Consider the following 15,295-nt stretch of genomic DNA (forward strand, 5'->3'; position numbering starts at 1 on the left):
TGTGATTTCAATGGGTTTGGGCAGGTCCAGAAACAGACATTTTTAGGCAGCTCTGAGAACTTACCTTGTGGACACTTTAATAAGTCCAGGGATCACAGGTGGCTATACAACAGCTAAATTTTGCGGTTTTAGAGCCAAAAGAATGTACGCATTTAAATCCTTGGAGGCACATAGGAAAGGAAACACTGCCTGGTAGAAACATGAAAGTTAAAAGGAGGTAAGGACTCATTATACAAGAGAAATGTTAATGGTTGGAAACTACTAGTGTCAAACAGAGCTTTAAGCTAGACAAAATTACCAGCTGGGGATATCACCGGTTCTGCAGTCATTTACCAGCTCTGAAGATCTGACTTTCATTTCCAGGTGGTGGCAACCACAACAGTATCTACTCAGCAACTTTAGGACTTTAAAAACCAGTAACTCGCATTCTTTTGAAGAACGAGGAAATGTTAACAGTGACCTTAACTCAGACCAAGCTCCTGAGGGAGGGTGCAGCCCCCCAGGCCTGGCAGAGCTTGGCTCCTGGCCTGCAGGAGGTGGGCACTGGTGGAAGGTCTGATTCACCAGGAGCCGTGGCAGGAGGCTGGCAGCCTCAGCCACGTCAGAGGTGACGAGGGAGATTAATTGGATCTTCCCTGAAACCCTGCAGAGGCAGAGTACAGAGCCCAAGCCCACCACTGTACGAAGGAGGGACAGAGTGACAGCAGCGGGACACTCCCTGCCACAGGGGACAGAAGCTCCAGCTGCTGACCCGACCCGGTGTCTAGGGAGGTTTGCTGCTGACCAGGCACTTTGATCCAGGATGGCATGGGGAGACCCAGTGGTGGACTGGGTTGGCAAGCTAAGGCAACAGGGTGATCCAGGCAGGAGAGACCTTGAAAACAACAGAACAAGCAGGAGGGGCCTCTCTAGACGCCCCTCGGAAGTGTCCGTACACTCCACATGCAGCATGGGAAACACGCAAGAGGAGTTAGAGGTCTATGTGCAGTTGCATGGGTCAATCGCATTGAGATCACAAAGACATGGTGGGACCATGGATGGGTACAGGATTTCCAAGAAGAATGGGCTGGGAAAGGGAGGCAAGGAAGTCATCACGGATGTGAGGGAGCAGCAGGACAGCATAGAGCTCTGGCTGGTGGTGGACAACGAGCCAGCTGACAGCATGTGGGTTAGGATCAGAGGGGTGACCTACATGGGTGACATTGCTGTAGGTGCCTGCTACACTGTGTGACCAGGAAGAAAGACAACTGGAAGAAGCCTCATGTTTGCAGGCCCTGGTCCTCACGGAGGACTTAAACCACTCTGATACCTGCTGGAGGGACAACCCTGAAAGGCACAAGCAGTCCACGAGGTCTCTGGAGCACTGACAAACTTCCTGAACTGACATTGAAGAGCTGATATGGGGGGATTGGAGCATCCGTCATACAAGGAGAAGCTGAGAGAGCTGGGGCTGTTCAGCCTTGAGAAGAGAAGACTCAGGGGGATCTTATTGGTGCAGGTTGTGGAGTCTCCACCCTTGGAGATATTCAAAACCTGACAACGTGGCCCTGAGCAACCTGCTCCAGTTGCCCCTGCTTTGAGCAGTGGAGTTGGACTAGATGATCTCCAGAGATCCTTGCCAACCTCTGCAATTCTGTGAATTTTAAAAGAAAGTGAATTTTGGAGACACAGAAATGGCTATGTCCTTTTTCATGTCCTCACAGTCGAATCTACCTCTACCAGTACAGTATCAAACAACAAACATACCTGAGAGTGTTGTGAGATGAAGTAATAATAAAAACCACACTTGTATAACACAAAACATTTATGAAGATTTTAATTGGGACATTTACTGGATAACTCAGATGAGGACAATGTGGAGCATTAACTCCTTAGTAATTAATTCCACATTTTGCAAAGACGAAAGTTTCAGGAAAGATAAGGAAAACATTAGGAAAACCACATAAAAGTCACGACCAGGACCCATAACACAACTAACCTAACACAAATCAGGAGTTGATGTGAAGCATGAATAGTCCTTACAGTTAATCTGGGCATGGATAGGCACTCTGAAGACAGACTTTTAAATTGAATTGATTTTGGCACCAGTGAAAAAGGATGGCTTTTTTCCCCTCTCACGCAGATCTGCTGTAATGTCAAATACGTAAGATTTTAACAGTCCAGCTTTTTTCCATAGGGCTCCCTGAACTGTGTGTTTAACTTTACCAGACTAGCAGGTAGACACTGAAGAGTGTCTTCTCCCCTTTTTACTTCCACACTTTGAAGAAAAGAGACTACCTTTTACTTTTCTTACCAGAAGAAATAAAAGGAATTCTTAGAAGACACTAAGACAACAGAAAAGGATGTACACGTAATCCAAGCCTTCCGATCTCCTGAAAAGATCTATTCATGGTACAGCTTTGCTACCGCCCAAATTGGATGCAAATCTCAAAATTCGACACCCATCTGGAAAGTCCTGCTCCTGCACAGCTGTACTTTAGGGACAGCTACCACCTTCTACCATACTGAAAGACAGGAATTCATTTTTGTTGACTTGCTGTAATAAAGTTTTATTACAAGCTTAGGGTGTCCTCAATATGCACCCAATCCTTATAAACATAGATAATTTGGACAGGGCTATTCAGCTCTTCCTAATACCGCTCCATTTTGACACATGGCAAGATCCAATTATTATCGGGTCTATATTAAGTTAGCTACATAATAAGGAAATGCATATGAATTTGCATTTTTCTGAAGCAAAGAAAATGCTTTTTTTTTTGCATTTGCATTCTCTTCTCCAGGAGAGAAACCAAACAGCCTCTGCCCTCAGCAGTTAATAAAAAATTAGTCAGTTGTGTGAAAAAATTTATCAAGACTGTTTTTAAGCCCCTAGATTTGTAATTCTGAATTACGTAAATATCTGAAACCACTACTTAATACAGCTTAAGAATCCAAAGCATTTCTTATAAAACTATATAAAATTAGAAATAAATATCTGTTGCTTGGAGTTCATTCAAAATGCTGAACTTAAATATTATTCATTCCTTTTCCAGAGTTCAAAGCACAAACATACATTTACTGTAAAACAACATATGTACTTTACCTAGGGACAGGTATCTTCACATAAGAAAAAAAAAAAAGTATTTCACTTACGCATAAAAGATAGATTTATGATTTCAGACATGATTTTTATATTAAAATTCTTGTATGTGTAACTACTATTACAGAACAACTTTAAGACATCCCTTAATATGTATTAACATAAATATCACTATCCAGTCCAGTAAAATTGTACCAAACTGGCTATAGTTTTAAACCTGTTCAGTGCTAGCAGTCAAGAGCTGGGGCTCGATGGTCAACTGACCTTTAGAACATACAGATCAACAAAAAATATGTTTATTATTGTTTTTATTATTCACAGGCAGCAAATTCTCCAAAGTCCTCCAATAAACAAACCGACGTGTTACGTTGCTGGTTCTATCTTGTCAATCTCTTCCTTCTTTGGACCCTCCTCTCGGTTTTTGCCCTGTTGCATGGTATACACCGATGGGCCCATCCTTAGGATCTTCCCACTGCCCAAGCACTCGTCACCCTTGTAGAACACGGCAAACTAGGACATAAACACAGGGAGAGTCTCTTCAGCAGCTGCAAACGGCACGGTGAGCAACTGCAGGCTGTGCAAGACCAGCTAGACAGTGAGTGTATTCATTTATATTTGTTCTGACCAAATCTTAAAAAAAAAAAAAAAGAATAAAAAAACCACAAAGGATTTGTTGGCTCACGAGTGTAAATATAAACATGTTGGGTAATGTATCATTTATATTTTTTCTGACCAAAACTTAAAAAAAAAAAAAAAGAATAAAAAAAGGATTTGTTGGCTCACGAGTGTAAATATAAACATGTTGGTGGAAATTCCAAATTCCACTTCTACAAGATTATTTCAAAACTCTTCAGTTGCTGAGGTGGAATGGATTGTGCTGAAAGGATTTGTTGGCTCACGAGTGTAAATATAAACATGTTGGTGGAAATTCCATCACGAACTTCTACAAGATTATTTCAAAACTCTTCAGTTGCTGAGGTGGAATGGATTGTGCTGGGAAGTTTCCTTTCCCAAAGGGACAACATACATAGCATCATCTCCATCTTCACTGGACTTTCCCTAGACAACTGTGTCCAGGCTATAGTGGCACTTCTCAAAATAGGAAGGGGACCAAGGACTACCGGAGCAGACCATCTGGAAGGAAGCGACTGGAGCTCCCCAACGTGCTCAGCAGGTTCTTGCAGGAGAGGAGGAGCACAGACCTCCTGGCCTTGTCTCATTACCTTGCAGTAAAGAGCCCGGTTACAGGCTCAGCAGCTCCGGGCAGTCAGGGGCTTCTCATGCCTATCATCATCTCTGGCTGGAGTCTTCTCAGCTCAGCTCACTTCTCTTAAGTGTATCCCTCTCTCCATTACAAATAATTCTCAGACAATTTCCCTCCTGATGTGTCCCATGGGCCCCCAAGTTTTGGAGAGGGAGAGTAGAACGTATGCTGGGAGAGGGCATGCAGAAAATGTTTGAGAACCACTGGTTTATGATGTCATGGAGTATCTTTATATTAGCAGTATTAAAAGGCATCACTACACAGTATCTCTTCTCAGTACTGTCCCGGGACAAGGAAATTCACTGGACACAGATCCTCACTAAACAAATTTGAACGCTAAAACCATATTAAGCAGCCAGTTACCAAACTAACGCCTTTTTAAATCTATTTCTTGAAGACAACAACAGATTCCATTTCTGCATATACAATTGATTACCAGAGACGTTTTCATGTATTTCTAAAACTTGTAAGCAAATTTCTCAGACTATATGGATAACAGCAGACCATTTAAAACTAGAAACAATCTCCTTCAAAGTAGTTGATGAATAGTCAAAAATAGAGCTAACTGCTCTCACATGCAAATGAATTAACTATTTTGCCCCAGCTAATAAAAACACTACTCCGTTTTATTAGCCAGATAAGCCAAAACACAAAAAAGGAAAGAAAATCACTTCTAATAACTTACCTGCCCAGGTGTGATAGCTCTTGCTGGCTTCACTAGCGTCACCCACACGCTCCCATCTTGGTTTAGAGTCAGCACACAAGGCACTAGAGCAGAAAATGGCCAAACACCTGCCAGTTAATCCTTATGTTCACATTAAAAAAGAAAAACCTTCATCACTAGGTTAAACAGATGTAAGTCAAGGATTGTTTTATAAAGACACTGCAGAAACAGAAAGGCAAGCCAACACTTTTCAACTATTTCTGCAAAACTACACTGAACACACTACCACAGTTTCACAAACCGAGTAAAACAAAAAACAAAACAAGGTTTGATTACCCAGTGCCATCTGGTGCCGAAACCTGAAATGACATTCCATCATTTTATCTCTAACAAGCTCTGCAGGAGGTTCCTCTGCTATCCAGTGCACTCGGTTTGTCCGCAATAGGTCTCTGTACAGAGCAGGGTGATCTGTTGACGGTGCCTTAAAATACGACGTTTATTTAATGCTGTTGTTTTTGCCAGAGAGTGTATAACTTGTAAAGTAAAGCATGAAATATAGAAGAAGCATCAAGCCATATCAAAATGAAGGCAAAATGAGTAAGAAAGCAAGCATTTATTAGCACTTAATCAGCTTCCAGGTGGAAGCCTTTAATGAAAAAAATAGGCTAAAGCAAGCCTGAATTATTTGTCAGTCTTCTACATCTCAGAGTCACGTCACTTCTTGTATTCTTTTTCCTGCCATTATATTTCTGCCTTCTTCAGGCTGAGTCAGATATCTGCTGTCCTCCTTATCCTACCTCAACAATATGCTACCTCCCTCTTCTCCAATTTCCCAACTCAACACCTCCCCAACAAAGGTGTTGCACACACACAACCTTGCTGTAGGGCATAAAAAAAACTTCTTAGTGGTCCTGCCTGTTTCTTCTCAACTCTCACTTGATTATGATTCCCCCCCAGGCACATCAAGATGTAGCAGTACACCTCATTAGAATCACATCAGTAATAACAAGAATAACAACTGCATGAACAGCAAGAAACATTAACAATGCTAGCAAGCTGCAGAACTCCCAGTCATCTCATATGATTAGTCATTAACACACCAATTATTTGCAGTATTATATATATTCTGCCTCAGTTTTTAAAATGATAAAACTTATTACTGTCTACTACTTCTTTTACTAGAAAAAGAAAGTAGCAATACATAGTAAACCAAGATAATACACATTTTATATACTGTGTCATAATAACTACAATAAAAAACTCATGTTTTAGAGTAGAAAATGAGAGCTCAGTAGATTGGCTGATTCTTTTCAGTATTTGCCCTTTGTTTGGAAAAGTTCTATGCCAAAATCTAAAACAATCTTCTACTCAAGAAAAGCCAGTTTGGACAAGATGTTTCAAACCTGCTGATGCTGCACTAGTTGGTTCTTGTTTCCCCCAAGAGGAAAGCCAAGAATTCTGCCCAGGTTAGAATCACATTCCGTACAGCAGGAGTCACAAAATGCTTGCATCAGTCATTTGCAGTACCAGTCTTAATTAACTCACCACAAAGACATCTCCAGTGCTGACATCTTTGTCTACAACGAACCAAGCATCCTTCAGGCCTGCTAGTCTAGCCCTCTGGCCTATTGTGTAGAGGAACCAACCTAAAGAAATACAAATATGTAATGGTGCTAGCAACTTTTAATCTTTTACTTTCAGAAAAGTATCTTAAAATCATTTCCCCAAAACTTTACCACTAAACAAACAATAACGAACCAAGTTGTCTTAGAGAAGTGTGCCAATTACAAACTAAACTAAACTCTACTCAAAAGTTTTCATCTGTACTTGAAGCACGTGATTTCAAACTAATCCATTTCAATTGTGGTATCTTTAAGGTTTATAAAAGACAAACATTTCTTTATTTCAGCTTCAATTTGTGGTTTTGCTAGCACTCAGTCTTACCAGCTTCCTTTACTTTTAGGTACCAGTAGAACATCCTACTTCCATAAATTACTTGGGAGAGGAACTCAGTTCTGGCAGCTAGAACTGAGGAGAGCAAAGGAAGGACACACAGAAGGAAAGGACAAGGTAAGCTGCCCATGTTTGGTGATGTCCTGCTGTGCATCACTGAGGTGCATGGTGTATTTTTCCTGCAAAGTTTAGGTACTAAAGAATCTGGAACTGAAGCACAGTTATTCTGAAAGAATTAAATGAACAATGGTCTCTCAGTATTAAATTAACAACCACTTAGTATCAAGAGAGTAACCCTAATAATTATTATTTACTTTCTTGCAACATGGAACAAATAGTCAAGAATCAGTTGTAGTTCAAGGCTCTACTATCATATAAAGCAAGTTTTCCATCAAACTGGGAAAAACCTGTAGGCTCGTTTGGAATTTCACAAAATTTGTCCCTCCAAATATAAGCAGTATTGTTCCATTTATCTAAAAGCAGTTATTAAGGTGGGTTAGCCAATTACCTTTGTGTGTTCCCATCACCTTCTTATCTTCAATGGAAACAAAGTTACCTGGTTGAGGTTCTAAATACTACCAAATAGGAAGAGATTGTTCAAGTCAGAAGATGGCCCAAAAAAACCTCACGGTATATTTCAGGTTCTGTCACTACATTCTCTTGAAGTTGGAAAATAACTTTTCAAGAAGCAAACTCTGTCCAAGCAGCTTACTGCCTCTTCCCTGATGCTGCTTTAGAGAGAAAAGTAGGAAGGGCAGTCCCTATCAGCAGTAATTCTGGGCTTCACTCCCCCCATCCTCACTTATGCCAGGGGACAGCGGGATTCAGCCATTTGCCCCTCTCACATCACAACCCAACAGGTACTTGTCAGAGCCTGGCAGGCACAGGAATGCAAGTTCATGCACTCCTTTTGCTACAGAAAGTGACTGACTGTTCGCTGGTGGAGGGGCAAGATACTTCCTACAGGCTGTTGGCGTTAGCTTCTAGTAGGCTTGGGACTGCAAAAAGAGATGGGACATTGCTACTTAGTGTGAGCCACAAGCTGTTGGAGATTTTTCTGTAGACAGTGTTATAAATTACTACCAAAAACCAGAACAGAACATAAAGATTGTCATAGACTTAATGTTGCTCACCTCAAGAAGGAAATTTTCAAAGTTTCTTTCACCAATGAAACAGACTCCCATACTCTGAAAAGTAAACATGGTATTGAATCCATAAAAGCAGAGAAAAACATTTGAAATAATGTCTACTAATAATCTGTCCAAGATGGATTCCCCCCCCCAATACGTATCCTAAACTATGCTAGGCATCTCATAAAATAAACAAAACCACAACAGCTGCACCAACATAGGTAAACTAATTCTATACAGTATCAGTGAGAGCCATAAGCACAGAAGAGAAATAATACGAAATAGAACACGTTCAATAAATAAATACATTAACCTTTGTGACTATATGGTATGTATATTAAAAACAGAAGTCTCTTTCAGATTAAAGTACGAAAGTAATACAAATTATACAGTATTAATATAATACAATTATTCAAGAGTATATATCTCTTGAAAAAAACTTTCAAAAACAAATAGGCTTTCCTTTTCCTTTCAGTTACTGTCTACGTTCTTCAAACACCCATTTACAGTGGACGAACATAAACATTAAAAGCAACCAAGACGGCACCAGCAATATGATTGCTGCCCTGTCCTGGTTTCAGCTGGGATAGAGTTAATTTCCCTCCTAGTAGCTGGTACAGTGCTGTGTTTTGGATTTAGGGTGAGAATAATGTGATAACTCACTGATGTTTTAGTTGTTGCTAAGCAGTGCTTACACTAGTCAAGGACCTTTCAGCTTCTCATGCTCTACCGACTGAGAAGGCTGGAGGTGCACAAGAAGCTGGGAGGGGGCACAGCCAGGACAGCTGACCCAAACTGGCCAAAGGGATATTCCATACCATGTGCCGTCATGCCCCCCGGTTTTGTTTCTCTCTCTCATTGTTTTACTTTCCATTACAATTACTATTACTATTACATTTCAAGTATTAAACTGTTCTTATCTCAACCCGCAGGTTTTCTCTCTTTTGCTCGTCTTATTCTCGCCCCCACCCCACTGCGGGGGGGAGTGAGCGAGCGGCTGTGTGGTGCTTGGTTGCCTACTGGGGTTAAACCATGACAGTCCTGCATTACATTTTTTTAGTATCAACTCACAAAGTGTTAGTTCTCAGAGAAACAGAACTTTTTTTTTTTTAAAGAGTAACTGTGGAAAACTACTATGATCCAATTTCTATAAAGACATACTGAAAAACAATTATAGTGAGGAAGCCTTTAAAAACTAAGGAAAATAAAGACCAAAGGCTTCTCACCTGCTGCGACAGAGAATGCTTTCCTTAAGGCTCACAGCATCCTAACACATTCACCTTAGCTCTTCTGAGATACAAAGGTAGACAAATTATCTGCAAGCTAAAACACACAAGCTAACCACAAGCTCATAAAAGTACTTTTAAGCAAGTAGACAGCTATAAAACTGCTTCCCAACCTATTCTATTATGGTGCTCAGAAACACACGAGTTGTCACAGATTAAAGTTCAAGAAGTTCACGAAAGTCAATTTTAGAGAGAAATACAAATCAAAAGAGTTTAAGTGTTACCATGCCTCTTTTTTCTTTAGCACATGATGAAGGCCGTGTTCCGCTGCTATCTTCTTTACAAAACTTTTTGTTAAATCCCCTAAAGGGAAAATGGTTTTCCTCAAAGCATCCTGCGAGATCTGACTTAGAAAGAAGGTCTGGTCCTTAGAGAGGTCAGCCCCTTGAAGGAGTTTCACAGCTGCAAAGTGTAGAACACATAAAGCATCTCAACACAACCCCCTTTAATAGTTCAACTTCCTTTAGTATTTTGTTTTGACAATCAACATTTTAGTTTTATTATTTCCAAACACATGTTAAAGACAGTATTTTTCAGGTTTTTCAAAATCTAATTGAAAATGTTTGGGTATTTTCTCACCACTAAAAAGATCCAGAAAGATTCTGATTTTGTACAACACAGAATCTTACAGTGTCTTACATTGCCTCATCTATTACAATACTGCATGTGTCACTGGTAAGAACATCTACAACATGAAAAACGGAAACAACTTTCACATTTCATGTGAAATTGTATTGAATTCATGTGAAAGAGAGAATGAAGATTCAAATGTCTTAGAGTATACTGTTCTTCAAAAAGACACTCAGTTTTGCCCTGAAATCACACTGCTGTAAATCAATGATTTGAACGATCAGCAGAGTTATTCCCAATGCTCAGAGAGGACAGTTTGTCTTTTTTCTTTAAAATAGATGAAGTCTCCTGATTGCCCAGATGAAATAAAATTGGTATAATTTTTCAGTCATGTTCTGTCCACTCTCTTGAAGAGCTAATAGCTCTTCCGTTGTAGAAACTCTACTCATGTTTCTTGACTCAGACGAACACTAACTACAGGCCAATAGTTCAGTCACAACTAATAATACAAAATCTCAGTAACGGGGCAGGAAGCCTGTTTAGAACATCACAAAACACTACAACTGTGAATCACAGTCTGTCACAAGTATAGACTGTTGGTCCCGCTGGGGCCATTTCAATTTTCCAGAAATAAAATTAAAACAAAGAAACAAATAAACTCCTTTAAGTCCAGAACAAACAAATGAAAGCGGGGAAGCTGTAACACAAAACCATCACCGTGTCAGCTTTGCATAGTGGTAGTTGGCAAATTTCTTTCCCTTTGGGTATAGCACGCTTCTCATTATACATCAGAGCTTCTCTGAGTTACTTTACCACATTATGGCTCACTGCAGAGCTATTTGGGAAATTCTCTACATCGCCATCCAAGCTGCGATAGCGCCATGCAGAGACATACCCAAAACAGCATTCATGAAGCTGGCTTTGGTACTGGTAAGAAGAGAACCACTGTGGTGCTGAGATCAACCTCTGATTATGTCCAGGTGCAGGCAGACTATTAAAGTGAAAAGCAAGACCTGCACTGCTGCTACTAGTACCTTTGTTGACCTGAGAATCGTAGCCTTAAAAATGTCTGCACATGTTGCACTTGCACTTTTCAACTGCAGTGTAGGCAGAACCTTGACCTACCTGGGAAAACCAGGCTTCTATATGAGAACAGATAAATAAGGCAGAATAGTTGAATTACTGAATGAGAACCTGATTCTTTCCAGTAAAATAATATACAGTCCAATTACTGTATAAAAGTATGTTATTAAGTTTAATGTTTCAAAGCCTTAATTCTAAAATTCCACTTAAGCATATCCCCATGATGAGTTCTACCTATACTATATATTGCATAGCCAAAGAATACATTCCCTAAAATAGAAGAAATATTAAAAAAGAAAATTTTATGTAAGTCATGGAAATACTTGATAAAGATTTCTTGAAATACCTCTCCAAGGTACAGAAGATAGCCCTGTCTCCCTAATCCACATTACAGTTCCTCCAGAATGTTGATTACTACTGAAATGTTTATTCTTACCTCTGCACCTGGATTATAACACTTAAAATAGAAAATGTAATATTTGACTAGTCAGGGTAATTTTCAGTAATCTAAATCCCCTGTTTTGCACAATAAACCTTCTACAAAGGCTGGGGTTTAAATGGTAATCCTTGTGTGTAAGGCAACAAATTTCCCTGATTCTGTGACAGCAAATATAGTTTAAATTTCTCTTTCATATCTAGGATGAAATATGAAATGAAAAAACCACTTACTATTTCTAACTTCAAAACGGTTTCTGAAAAGCCTTTGTGGTCTTTTAATATGTTTCTGTTGAAACACCTCCTCATCCTCTAGGGAGGTCCTAGCATAATGCCCAGTAGCAATTGCATCTGCTCCTATCAAGAAAAAAAAAAAACAAAACACAAAGGCACATACTTGAAATTCACAGTTTAAAACAGGATTATAAACATCCAGTAAGAAAAGCAGAAAGCAATGAAGGAAGAAAACCTATAGAGAAGTCTTATACAGACAATAATCATACTCCTGCTAATTAAATAATGTAAACTATTCATCAGCATGCCAGCACTTGTGCTTTTGTACTTTAAGGACCACCTAAGAACGTAAAACTTAATGCTCAGGTCAATGCATGTCCCTGAATTAAATCTGTTCCTACACGTGAGCAACCTGATCTAGTTGAAGATGTCCCTGCCCACAGCAGGGGGGTTAGACTAGATGACCTTCAGAGGTCCTTTCCAACCTGAACCATTCTATGATTCTATATGTAAAAGCAAACTTAAAACCAAATACTTTGCAAATATTGAAATACTGCCACAGATATATGTGGATTAGGCATGCATATGTACTTGTTTTTCCCCACCTTTTCAAGAGTTTGTACCCTTTACGCATTTCCACAGCACACACTCTGTACTGACACACTTGAAAATGCCTTACCAAGGTTATCCATAGCATAATGAAGAAAGTAGTTGAATTTGATGTGCTTGTTACACACAATATCAGGATTAGGAGTCCTTCCCAATTCATACTCTTTTAAGAGGTCACTGTAAAATAAAGATTCAAATGTATATCAACATTATTAACACTGCATAATACTATCCGAGACTGAACGATCTGTTTAAACATGAGAACTTGAGATCCAGTCATACTAAGCATTTTATGTAAGGAATAAAATACCCATTAGATTTTAACCAGTAAAAAACAATGCTTGGAAGATTTTCTCCAAAGCGCACTGAGAACATGGTCAAATGATCACTCACAATCTTGTAACCGTGTTTTATTAGATTAATACTCCCTCAGGGGAGACATGGCTGCCCACTGTGCACAACCTACTCATCTCTTACAAAATACTTTCTTTCAGAATTAAACAACCCCGTGTAATTTTTCAAAGTGACAGTGCAGTGGAGTACACACCAGGAGCTACTGTGTCTCAGCTGAATGGACAATAACTTAATCTGCAGTAGTGCCACCATAAGCAGTCATGGGGCTTAATTTTATGGACTCTTCCCTGTCTTTTTTTTTTTCCTTCAAGAAATCAAGTAGTTTCTCAAAGTCATGTTGTAATTTTACACTGTCACGTAATTAAAGTGCTTAGCATTATTTGCTTGAAAACATTGAAATAATAACTAATGAAATTAAACCAGCATACAGTGATGCACCGAGATATCAAAAGGCCTGCTCACTGCATTATTTTGCTTGTCCTCAGCAGTCACTGAAATCAAGAGGAAGTGAGGGCATAGACTGGATTTAAAAGAACACCAGCAACCCTCGTATTTGGTTTTACTTTTCACCATCTGAATCAATTGCTTTTTCCTTACCGTGTTATACATTACACTCATAAATAGAAAATAAAGCAACATATCTTTTGTCTAACTCCTTTTTAACAGCTCTGAATTCAATAATTCACACTAATAATTAAATCACCTGGGTCTAGCCAGAGCTGCCTCCCTCTTGCTGGCTCAGCGCTGTACTCTTACAATAACACAATACTCCTTTGGAAATACTGCAAGAGCACACTGCAAGCTTTATAAAAGACTCGGCATAAAGCCAGGCTCACATCAGTTCAGAACTTCAAGTAAAGTACAGAACCGGAGAAAAGGCAATGAAGGATGCCTACTGAATCTCTCTCTGACACAAAGATCTGAAACAGACTTTGCACAAACCATGGGAAAGACAAGACCTGGAATAGTTCTCTTGATAAAAGGTGTTTTTTGGTTAATAACCCTTTAAAAAGAGATCCAGAGGAGGAGTAAATTCAAGGTCAGTGATGGCAGTAAAGAAAAAAGGATTTTGAAACAAACCAAGACACTTGCAACAGATTGAGAACACTGTACTAATAAATGATGAGAAGCAAAAGAAAAGCTGATCTTCTATGATCTTTGATTCACTGTCATTTACAGACAGCCTGCTCCCCTCAAGAGTTCCGATAACATTTATTCATTCTCTCACACCAGGAGGGAAAAAATGGAGCGAACTTTCCCAGAACAGGGCTGTTTTCTTCACTGACTGTACAAAAGTTTAGTGCTCAACTCGACGTCATTTCCACATGAAGTAGAAGTAGCGTGACTACACTATTCCTCAGTTTCTTCTAAGATGAGGTAACAACAGCACTACTTAAAGGGGGATGATGAAGATCAGGGAACATCTTTTTTGTACTTATGTTGAGTGCATAAAAGATAAATTCTGTTGTTATACCAATATTTCCCTCCTTCTTCTGCCTCCCAAGAAAAACTCTTAAGCTTTTCCTGTGTAGACCTTTCTTCCCTTAAAGTGGAACAAATTCACAGAAAATCTGAACACCCTCTTCAGAGAACAGTTTCAAATTTGTTACAAGTTTAAAGAAGCAAGGCTAGTTCATGATCACTTTGTGATAAAATGGGTTCAGTATATGTCAATGTAAAACACACTGCGTAAGTTACACACACAGATAATAACAGCACCCCATTAAATACTTTTTTCTCAAGTTGCAATACGGTTGGGCCAGCATGTGGGAAACAGAAGAAACGAGCCGCACCAAAGCAACTGCTACACAGTCGTCATAACTAGGGAGAAATCTCCTATTCAAAAATAACAAACATGTTACAACCAACATATAAATTCTGATCTTAAATATGAAAAAGAGAAGAAATAATTCTCCGATATTTAACAGGCTCCAGTACTTTCTCTTAGCACCGACAATACCGCAATAAATTGCTGTTGCCCATTATCTGTCCATCCTTACTTTTCGCATAACACGGCACTATGCTAATACGCTGAAAGACCATCTATTTGAAACGTGTTTCTACCTGAATACTTCATTCCAGTATTCTTTCACGTAGGAAACCTGGTGAAAAGGAAGATCGAGCTTCTGACAAACCCGGTAAGCATCTTCGCAATCTCTGTCAATGGAGCAAGCTCCTTGCTCATCCAGAGGGTCCCAGTTCTTCATAAAGACACCTGTCACCTGGTAGCCTATGAAATGAAGGTAAGAACGACTTACAAAGTTAAATTCTTACAGCCTGGACCCAAAACCTGTGTTTTTCAAGACTTGCTTGAGTGACTGCTTCCTTCAGAAGATGTGTGCAGTCCTGTACCAAGCAAACATCCCGCTAAGCTTTACAGTACAGTTACTGTATGACTATTTTTTTTTTCTACCGCTAGTAGCCAACACAAAGACAAGCTCTCCCGGCAACCCAACGCGGCGGTATCTCATCACTCCGAGCTTCTCCCATCCCCTCCTTCACCGCTCGCTTCTGCCGCCCCCCGAGGCGCCCGGCCCTCCGAGGCGCCCTGCCCGAGGCGGGGCCGTTCCACCCGCCGGAGGAGGCGGGCGAGCGCGGGGAGGCGCCGGCCGGACTCGGCCGCGCGGGGAGCGG

General features: G+C 40.0%; 1 protein-coding gene across 1 annotated transcript; it reads right to left on the reverse strand.

The window, feature by feature from the left end:
- Positions 1-1,793: 1,793 nt before the first annotated feature.
- Positions 1,794-14,887, reverse strand: TRMU (tRNA 5-methylaminomethyl-2-thiouridylate methyltransferase). The gene is made up of 10 exons (XM_019474599.1): positions 14,726-14,887; positions 12,378-12,484; positions 11,699-11,821; positions 9,606-9,778; positions 8,094-8,147; positions 7,469-7,535; positions 6,553-6,653; positions 5,344-5,488; positions 5,029-5,111; positions 1,794-3,589 (listed from the first exon to the last, which is right to left on the reverse strand). The coding sequence occupies exons 1-10, from the start codon at positions 14,866-14,868 to the stop codon at positions 3,443-3,445; spliced, it is 1,143 nt and encodes a 380-aa protein (XP_019330144.1). The 5' UTR covers positions 14,869-14,887; the 3' UTR covers positions 1,794-3,442.
- Positions 14,888-15,295: the final 408 nt, after the last annotated feature.

This window comes from Aptenodytes forsteri, unplaced genomic scaffold (genome assembly GCF_000699145.1).
Source record: "Aptenodytes forsteri isolate BGI_AS27 unplaced genomic scaffold, ASM69914v1 Scaffold137, whole genome shotgun sequence".
NCBI lineage: Eukaryota > Metazoa > Chordata > Aves > Sphenisciformes > Spheniscidae > Aptenodytes > Aptenodytes forsteri.

Bases quoted from the DNA above. Each gene is read 5' to 3' on its own strand.
- TRMU (XM_019474599.1), bottom strand. From the start codon at position 14,868: ATGAAGAACTGGGACCCTCTGGATGAGCAAGGAGCTTGCTCCATTGAC. The intron at 9,779-11,698 runs GTAAGTGGTTTT...TACACTTTGCAG, and splicing joins CCGTTTTGAAGTTAGAAATA to CTGTGAAACTCCTTCAAGGG. The intron at 5,112-5,343 runs GTAATCAAACCT...TTTCTGCTCTAG, and splicing joins TCGGCACCAGATGGCACTGG to TGCCTTGTGTGCTGACTCTA.